A 10,593-nucleotide genomic window follows, 5' to 3' on the forward strand; every position below is an offset into this window, starting at 1 on the left:
TTTATATAGGCCAATGTACCAAAAGTTCTCTTTACGACCCTATCTACCTGTGACACCACTTTTAAGGAATTTTGTATCTGTATTCCCAGATCCCACTATTCTACTGCCCTCCTCGGTGCCCTACCATTTACCTTTTATGTTGGACCTTGGTTTCATCCCTTAGACATTCTACAAATTCTCTCTCTTGAGGTCCAGTACTGGTCTGGTTTTTCCAATCCAGTTTCATGTTAAAATCCCCAACGATTATCATGACATTGCCCTTCTGACATGCCTTTCCTATCTCCTGCTATAATTTGTAATCCACATCTTAGCTATTGTTTGGAGGCTTGTATACAACAGCCATTAGTGTCCTTTTACCCTTGCTATTTCTTACCTCATCCCATTGAGATTCTACACCTTCTGATCCTATGTCATCCCTTCCTAATGATTTAATATGATTTCTTATACACAGGATCACACCACCCCCTCTGCCTCCTAACCTATCCTTGCGATACACTGTATATCCTTGGAAGTTCAGCTCCCAATGGCAGCCATCCTTCAGCCAAGTTTCAGAGATGGCCACAACGTCGTACTTGCCAATCTGTAGCTGAATTTCAAGATCGTCCATTTTATTTCTCATGCTGCATGCTTGCAAATATATACACATTCAGCCCAGTGTCACTTTCACTTCCAGTCCATTATGATGAAAGTGTTGGTGAGGTGGTCACATCCAGAGTGCAGGTTCAGACTGTGGATGGGTGACCACCAGGAGAAATAAGGTGAGTCAGCAGCCCCTCAGTCACAACTATACCTCTTTGATACAGCTGGGCTTGGGGGCTGGGTAGGTTGATCTTAGACAGGATAAAAGGTTGGTACAACATTGACTCACAGGCTCACCAACACGTGGACCTGAAACACTGACCCTGTTTCTCTCTCCACAGATGCTGACTGACCTGCTGAGTAATTCAACGATTCTCTGATATCAACCCAGGAAAAAAACCTGCAGAATCTTCATTACATTTCCTCGGGAGAAAGTGCAACATTAATTTACTAAGGACAACAAGTTTGTATCCAGTCCTCCTGGTGGGGTGTCACCAAGGCCAGGTATAATTCTGTGACCAATTCCAGGTTGCCATGGTGATCACCTACTGACTGTACTCAGTTACACACGGTGCCAGAACAACGAGACCTGACAGAGGATCACCAGCCAGAGGCACGGAACCATTCAGCCCTGTGATCCTGGGACAAGAACTGTGTGTTCCAGTAGGACATCAGGTAGGGCAAAGATCCTGGACTGGGATCAAGTCAAAACAAAAAATCTTTGGAGAGAAGTTTTACCTTCTACGGAATTTCAGAAATTCACATGTATCTTCAAAGCACTACCACCCCTGAGAAAGATAACACAGATTCCAGGAGAACACAGAGCATATCGGAGACGATGATGAGCATTTTACCAGCTGGAAATAATGAGTCTGAAAATCTCAGCGTCCCACAAATTGTAAAGGATTTGGGATTACAGGATCATTATCCTCACAAACTGACCCTTCAGACTGTGCAGGAGGTGTCAAAGATTAAACTGGAGGACAGCAAACCAACTCGAGCAGAAGATCTTCCCCGGAGATTTCTCCAAAGGATCCTCGCAGCCAATTCACTGGCAAGGAATCCCGAATGGCCACCTGATCTGTCCTCTGAAGGTGAAGGCAATAAACATGAAGACTTCAGTGATTTCTTTGAAGTTAGGGGACCAGAGGATGATGGGATGAATCCTCTGGATATCATTGCTGCCATTTTCCTCTGTGCTGACCACTTTCTCCAGCAGGAACTGATGCTGAAGATGTCTCTGTGCCAGTTTGCATTACCCTTTCTGATGCCAGACACACACAGTCACCCCATGGATAAGGTGAGTGGACACACAGAAGGGTCTGGTGCCACCCTTCTCCTCTGGGCCATGAGGCCCATTGTTAAATCATGGTGCCCACATTCTCCTACAGACAGTAGCCCCATTGTGGAGGTGCCCATCGTGACAGCAGCCATGCCAATGGTGTCCTTCCTCAGACTGGGAAGGTGCACAGTGTCCAAATCCCGAATCCTCAATCTCACCCTGAGTCAGGCACAGCTGCAGCAGAACATCTTCCTGCACTCCGAGATGAAATGTGGGAATGTGCCCCGCAGGATATCCGATGGAATGGCTGAGATCAGCTGGTATCTCCCTTCTGGGAAGAGTAACGCGGATATTTTCCCAGAGGCTGCTGCATTCATTAACCTCCGAGGTGATGCTGAAACTTTCCAGGGAAACGCTCGGTTTCTGGCGAAAGTATCTGCTGCTCTCTTTATTTTCATTGACGTTATCGGTGAGAAGGAAAGAGAATTCCTCACCCCTCTCACACAGTCACCAGCAAAACTCTTTCTCATAGTCAACACACACATCAATCAGCAACACATAACCCCTGAGCAGGTGAAGAAACTGTTCAAAGATCTAAAGTTAGAACCTCAACAATGCCTTCTTCGGGCAAATGTAAATGAGGCTAAAATTGTGGAAAAGCTCCGTTCTCAGATCAAACAAGTAATTCTAATGAGGGACGGGGACCAGACCTTGCTGAGCCTGGAGCAAATGGCTGACATTGCGATGGAAGGTGGGATTGACGTCGATGAACGTCAACCTGAAATACAACGAGCCAAGGAACTGACCAAAATACTGGACAGACTTGACTCAGGAGACATTACTGGGTATAAAAGGAGAGTGTTGCCCTTCCATGGAGAGCCCTGGCAAGGGTTGTCTAAAGTTGAAAAAGAGAAATCTCGGATGAAACTCCGTGGGGACAGAACCACAGAAATGTATAACCAGGAACTGGACCGGAAGAAGAACAGAATCCGGGAATCTCAGCTCAGACAGAGTCTGTCGGAAGAGATGCGGCTGTTCATTGAACACCTCACCCGTCATGGTGGGGATGACAGAGCCATTTCCCTACAGTGGCTGAAGCTGGAGCTGGACAGTAAATCACGGGAAATTATGACAGGATTGTGTAGAATTTATAAAGAACTGTGTAAAGACTCAAAGCAGAAGGTGAAGGAACTGAAGGAGATGGATCAGAAGATGTCTGATAGTTCCCTGGGACTCGAGCATTTCATGAGGGAACTTGGCCAGGTTTATGAACTTTCAGTGACAGGACACAAAGTCACCCGAAGGACACAGATCCACCCAAAGGTGTCGCAGTTCCCGGGTGTTGCTGCTGAACTGTTGCTGGAAGGGTTCCCATTGGAACTCATCGATGGAGATGTTTCCAACGTTCCCATTCCATGGATCAGAGCCGTACTCACAGAAGTTGCTGACAAAGTGGGAAGAGCTTGCCGAGTGTTTGTGCTGACGGTGATTGGAGTTCAGAGCACGGGCAAGTCCACACTCCTCAACACAATGTTCTGTTTGCGGTTTGCTGTGAGCAGCGGCCGATGTACTCGAGGGGCCTACATGCAGTTGATCAAAGTCACAGGGAGCCTGGCCAAGGAGCTGGGCTGTGAGTTCATCCTGGTCATTGACACAGAGGGGCTGAGAGCCCCAGAACTCGCAACACTGACAGACAGCTACGAGCATGACAATGAGCTGGCAACGTTCGTGGTTGGATTAAGCAATTTAACGTTGGTAAACATCGGGATGGAAAATCTGTCAGAGATGAAGGATATTTTACAGATTGTTGTTCATTCCTTAATCCGCATGAGGGAGACAGGAAAAGGGCTAAAGTGCATATTTGTGCACCAGAACGTCGGCGATGTGAGTGCGCACAATCAGAATCTGAGAGGCCGTCAGAAACTCCTGGAACAGCTGGATAAGATGACAGCTGCTGCAGCAAAGCTGGAGAAGGTAGACCGAGTAACGTTTCGTGATGTGATGGACTATGATGCTGACAAGGACAACTGGTACATCCCTGGTCTGTGGCATGGTACACCCCCAATGGCTGCAGTCAACACCGGCTACAGTGAACACGTCTCCCAACTGAAGAAGAACCTAATTCAGTGTCTACTCCAACGGAGCAAAAACCAAAGAGCTTTCACTATCCCGGACTTTATCAAATGGATGGCTGGGCTTTGGGAGCAGGTGAAACATGAAAATTTCATTTTCAGCTTCCAGAACAGTCTGGTCGCAGAGGCTTACAACCACCTGTCCGTGAAGTACAAGGACTGGGAATGGGAACTCCACAAATTCACTCACTCCTGGGGAAATGGGGCTGAAAACAGAATCAGCAATGCCAGAGGAGATCTCACCGAACTGCTCCATAATCTGGAGAGGGAGATCAGGACAGAGATGAACAAAAGGGAGGGTGACACTCTGGATAAACTACAAGCTCTGTATGAAAGTGGGGCTGATAACGTGCATCTGATGGAGAAATACAGAGAGGAATTTAAGCTCAGCATCTCCAGTTTATGCAGCCGACTTCAGCACGATTCAATGCAGAGATGTAGAGATGCCGTGAATAGACGGGTGGGACTGCAGGGAGTGGATAATATTTGGAATAACAATCACAAGAAGATTGGAGAACAGGTCAAGGAGCTTTTACAGAAGTGTAAAGCAGCAAATCGGGTGTTGGGTGAACAGGAATTGCAAACTGAATTTGAAGGGATGTGGAAAGATACACTCTCTCAGCTGGAGTATCAGCCCTGTAGAGAAAGATACATCGAACAGGAGATGGAAAATCTTCTCAGAGAGGAAACAAAAACTCAAGGGAGAGTGATTAATGAACGACTGAAAGGTAAAAATCTCTGTAGTCTGGGAACCCAGTACTTTCAGATTGAAGAGAAACACATCAACGTGTCATATTGGAGACAGGGTGCAGGTAAACTCATTCCATCCAGATTGAAATCAGATCTCGAACAAGCAGCAATGATTACAAAGCCCATCGAGGATGAATGCATACATTGGATCACTGACATCACAGACCAGGATATGGATTATGACAACAAATATTGCATTGAACTTTTGAACATGATAGAGGGAAAAGTTGACAATATCTCACATCAACACTTGTCAATGTCTGAGGTTTTCAAGGCCGAGTTTAAACTTCACCTGTGTGGTTACGCTGTACCAAGATTCCAGCAGATGCACAGGAGGTTCATCCACAAACACGACCCACGGAGAAGACTGGAAAACATGAAGAGTAAATACTTTGATCTCTTCATGGATATTTACACAGAGCAGGATGTGAACCAGAGACAAGCAGATCGATTTGCACAATCTTGTTTCTTGCCAGCTCTCCGAGACGCCACCCTCAAGAGTCTCAGTGTGAAAATCATGGATGATATGAAAAAACACGACCCTGAGCGAAAGTACAGTCTCCGCAACAACTTCACTGTGGCCCTCCTGGTCCAACTGAAACAAACACATCAATTTGATAAATATCTCCAGTACATCAGACACTTTGAGAATTTCGCCAAAGACTGGCTCCATCAGCAAGTTATTAAACACTGCAAGACAGAACGTGATGGAGAGAGCACATTTACCCGTCTGGCTAAAGAAATCCTCACAGAGATCACTGAGCAAGCTAAGGACATTGTTCAGGATGCAGTGAAGCAGAACTTTGCTGGAAACGCTCAGACCTTCCTAAACACGATTATTGAAAAGTTAAACACAAGAATCTCGATGCCCAAAGATGAGATGAAACTTGTTGTGTTTCAGAGTGGCAGTGATGGCAAGAAATGTGCAGAAGCCATTCTGCCATGTATTGAAGAGGTGGAGCAGGATCTCCTCCGTGAGGTAAAAGGCTGGGATGTCAAAGCAAAGATTGAAAAATTATCCATTAAACCCAGGAAGGAGTTGTTCGAAGGGTTATTCAATTGTACTAAGAAATGTCCTTTCTGTGGGGTTTTCTGTGACTCAGAGACCCCGGTACACTCACAACACTCCTGTAAGCAGCACAGACCTGAAGGACTCAACAGATATCGATGGGCAGACAGTGAACGTCTTGTAACAGATATCTGCACAGCTTCAGTCACAAGTGATGCATCATTCCAAAATAAGGACACAAATGGGAAATACCATCCCTACAAGGATTATCAAACAGTGAATGATTACTACAAATCTTGGATTATCCAACGGGAAATTTCCACACAGGCAGCATCCTATTGGAAGAAGGTTTTCTACACTTTCAATCAGCAGTTTGCTGATGCATACAAAGCAAAGCCTGCAGAGATCGATGGAAGCTGGAACATTGACTGGGATGTGGTGAGGGAAGAAATGAACAAGACGTATAATATGACCATTCCGTCTTGGTAATGTCCGTTCAAATGACATTACTCAGTGAGAGACAGACAAAGGAAAACTCTCTGTCTCGGAAGGACTGGGCAGAGTAAATCACAGAGCGTTCAAATCCAAATCCAATCTCAAATCATCAAAAGAATTAGCAGAGCAGAAGGAATGTTTTTGATTGATAGTTTACCAAATCAGGGAATAATTGATGAATTAGATCAGGGATCAATGAGAAGTATTACTGGAGAGAGGTAACAGGTATCCAGAGGGTAGGGACAAAATGTGAGGGTGAAGGATGGGAAATGAGGATCTAGTGTTGGAATTGAGGTACTTTGAGTGTTGGGATCAGGGGAACTCCAAAGTGGGACTGACATACTGTATAGGTTGAAGAGGGAAAGAGAGATATTGTGAGGATGGATTGAAGGATAGGGTGGGGGAATTAAGGGAGATGGTGAGGAGAGATTGAGGAGTAGAGTGAGGAGGGAAGTGATTAGAAACCATTTCAGAAGGTAGTGGAGGATTGAGGGATAGGGTGAGGCGGGATTGAGGGGAAGGGGTGAGGAGAGACTGAGGGACGGGTGAGGCAGGATTGAGGGATAGAGTGAGGAGGGAAGTAATTAAAAACTATTTCAGAAGATAGAGGAGGATTGAGGGACAGGCAGAAAGTGTGATGCTCGAAGTACAATGTTCGAAGAGAATCTAAGGATATATCAGAGAGCAGCAGGCTGTTCAGCCCATCAAGTCTATACTGTTCTTCATCAACGACATGGCTGGTCTTCTACATTGAGCACAATAGCACAGAAGCAAACCCCTTGGCCCATCTAGTCCATGCTGACTCAATCTTCTCCCTGGTCTCATCTACCTGCAACTGAAATATTTCCTCCAAACCCCTCCTATTCATGTAGGTATGCAAACTACCCTGAAATTTTATAATCAAACCCACATCTACCACTTTCACTGGCAGCTCGTTTCAAATTTGCACCACCTTCTGAGTGAAAAAGTTCTCCCTCATGTTCCCCTTAAATATTTTACGTTTCACCTAAAACCTATGAACTAATATCACACATCCTGCGGGAGAAATCCTGCTAGCATGCACCTCAATTGTGTACAACTCTCAGTCTCCTACGTTCATGGTCAATAAAGTCCTCACCTACTCACCCTTTCCCCATAACTCAGGTCCTCAAGTCCTGGCAACATCCTTGTAAATTGTCTCTACACTCTTCTAGGGTTATTAATATCTTTCCTGTGGGGAGATGACCAGAACCGCACACAATACTCCAAATTAGCCTCTCCAAAGTGTTGTCCAGCTTCCAAATCCCAACTCCTGTACTCAGTGTCCTGGTTTATGAAGGACAATGCACCAAACACTCTCTTTATGACCCTATCTACCTGTGAAGCCACTTTCAATGATGGCTCTCTATTTCCATGTCCCTTTGTTCTACATCAACACTATTTCCCACCCTTATCCTGATATCCCTGATTCCTCTCATTCCCAGAAATCTGTTGATCTTGTGTTGCGCCCAGCCAGTCCCTGAGCCTCTCTCTACAGCTCCAGGGTAGAGAATCCCAATGATTCATCATCCCCAGTGAAGATGTCTATCCTCACTTCAGTCCCTGATGGCCTCCCCCTTAGTCTGCCCTCTCACTCTGGACCCCTCCGTCACAGAGACCATCCCCTGTGAAGCCCCTCGGGATTTTACGTCCCCCAGGTCCTGCCTCATTCTTCCAAACTGCCAGGAGTCAGTGGCCAGCCGACTCAGTCTCTTCTCATGTGTCAGAGCTGCCGTCCCAGGAACCGGTCAGGTGAAACTTTGATGCTCTCCCCCTGTGCCGGGTACATCTTTTACAGACAAGGACATTAACCCTTTCCCCAGTACCCTGGGTGCAGTCACACCGAGACTCTCTATAGTCACAGTGAGTCATCATTCCTCAAATCCCCTTGCATTAAAGGCCAACATTTCCATCTTACCTGCCTGCTGTCTGTGCATGTTGGCTGCCAGTGACCTGTGTACAAGGTCACCCAGGTCTCTGTGAACATGAACATTCCCCAGTCCCTCACCATTTAAACAATGGTCAGTGTTTCTGTTTCTCTCCCCATTTTCTACACTGGCTCCGTCTGCCCTGCTGTTGTCTTCTCACTTACTGTCTTTATCCCCTTGCAACCTCTTTGCCCCTCATCTCTACTCACTTCCCCATTTTAGCAAACTTGGAAATGTTACTTTTGGTCTGCTCAGGCAAATAACTGACTGTGAATAACTGGGACCCAAGCACTGATCCCGGTCTGAAATACCCCACGGATCACAGACCTGTCATGTGAGAAGGACTTATTCCTTCCTACCATTTCCTTTCTCTGCATTAACCAATGTTCAGTCCATGCTGGAAATCTCTCCCAGTTCCAAGTGCTCTCGTCTTCTCTCCCCAACTCCTCCCTCAGATGCTGCCTGACCTGCTGAGTACTTCCAGATTTCCAGCCTCACTGACTCTGTTTGACCGTGTGAGATTTTCTAAATACCTTGTCATCGTTCCTTCAGTGTGTGTTCAGCATTTTCCCAGTGACAGACATCAAGACACCGAGTTTCCTGCTTTCTACCTTGGGAGTTAGGGAGGGAAGAAGAGAGCACTTGGAACTGGGAGAGATTTCCAGCATGGACTGAACATTGGTTAATGTAGGGAAAGGAAATGGTAGGAAGGAACGGGTCCTTCTCATATGACAGGTCTGTGATCCATGGGGTGTTTCAGACAGGAATGGGATCCTTACATTTGTAGTTTTCCAATCAGCTGGACCCATTCCAGAATCTGGGAAATTCTGGAACATCCCAAAAAAATGGAAGTCCAACATTGGAACATGGAACAGTGTGTCACAGTACAGGCCTTTTCCCCATGAGATTGTGCCAACACTTTAAACAACTCCAAGATCAATCTAACCCCTCCCTCCCACATAGCCCTCCATTGTCCTATCACCCATGTGCCTGTCTAAGAGACTATTAAATGCCCCCAATGTATCTGCCTCTACCACCACCCCAGGAGTGTGTTCCACACACCCACCACTCTCTGTGTAAAAATAACTTACCTCTGACATCTGTCCTGTACTTTCCTCCCAACACTTTAAAGTTATGCCCCTCGTATTAGCCTTTTCCCCCCAGAAAAATATCTCTGGCTGTCCACTCGATCCATAGCAGTTATCATTCTCTACACCTCTATCAAATCACCTTTCATCCTCATTGCCTCCAAAGGGAAAATTGCTTGCTCACTCATGATATATAATGTTGGAAAATGCATGGTGATGCACTTTGGTAATAGAAATAAATATGCAGGCTATTTTCTAAATGGAGAGAAAATGCAACAATTTGAAATTCAAAGGGACTTGGGAGTCCTTCTGCAGAACATCCTAAAGGTTAACTTGTAGGTTGAGTCAGTGGGGAGGAGGGAAATGTTAGCATTCATTTCAGGAGGTCCAGAATACAAGAGCAGGGATATGATGCTGGGGCTTTATAACGCACAGGTGAGGCCTCACCTTCAGTATTGTGAACAGTTTTTGGCTCCTCACCAAAGAAATGTGCTGGCATTGAAGAGTGTTCAGAGGAAGTTCACAACGACGATTTCGGGAATGAAAGGGTCATCGTACAAGGAACGTTTGATGGCTCCGGGTCTACAATCACTGGAATTTAGTAGAATGGCGGGGGGGGGGGAGGGTGGTGGGTGGGTGGCATTGCAACCTTTTTATGTTGAAAAGCCTGGACAGAGTAGGTGTAGGTGTGGAAAGAATGTTTCCCGTGGTGGGGAAGTCTAGGACAAGAGGGCACAACCTGTCATAGTCCGTTCCGTGAAGTCCGTGTTCCGGTTCACGGTCCGGTCCATGGTTCCTTGTTCTGGGGTTTCTGTTTTTCCCTAGTTTCTGTTGTGGGCACGTTTCTTGTTTTGGAGCTGAGACATAAATACCTCTGTAAACCAGGGATTCCCTGCTGGAGTGTTCTGTTCCCCTGCTTGTCTTTCTCCCCCTTGCCTGACTCCTGCCTGGATACCTTGCGTGACTCTCTGCCTGCTCACCTAGCCTGGATACCCCGCCTGTATTGCTGAAGTCTTACTGCCGGAGCAAGACTGGAGCCTCGCTATGTCAAGATAAGGAACTGTCTTTCGTTTTGTGGCATTGTCTCTCTGTGTCCATGCCTTCGCTAGGTAGATCTGGCCGTTTGCTGCTACCTAGTGTTTAGATCTGGTTCTGTGTCCATGCCTTCACTAGGTGGGTCCGGCCATTTGCCGCTACCTTGTGTTAGGATCCATCTCTTCATGTTCAGTGTTCTGTTTATGAGTCCCGGCCCTACGTCCTGTTCCCAAGGAGGGGTCCCGGCTTTGTGTTATGTGTGTGATTCCTGGCCCTA

The 10,593-nt window shown here is 46.4% G+C and overlaps 1 protein-coding gene across 1 annotated transcript; it reads left to right on the top strand.

Annotated features, from left to right (window-relative positions):
• Positions 1-1,417: 1,417 nt before the first annotated feature.
• LOC134345884 (up-regulator of cell proliferation-like) lies at positions 1,418-6,241 on the top strand. Its single transcript, XM_063047203.1, has one exon. It carries the CDS (start codon positions 1,418-1,420, stop codon positions 6,239-6,241), a length of 4,824 nt encoding a protein of 1,607 aa, XP_062903273.1.
• Positions 6,242-10,593: the final 4,352 nt, after the last annotated feature.

Source organism: Mobula hypostoma, chromosome 4 (assembly GCF_963921235.1).
Source record: "Mobula hypostoma chromosome 4, sMobHyp1.1, whole genome shotgun sequence".
NCBI lineage: Eukaryota > Metazoa > Chordata > Chondrichthyes > Myliobatiformes > Myliobatidae > Mobula > Mobula hypostoma.

Coding starts and splice junctions, on each gene's coding strand:
- LOC134345884 (XM_063047203.1), top strand. CDS start 1,418: ATGATGAGCATTTTACCAGCTGGAAATAATGAGTCTGAAAATCTCAGC.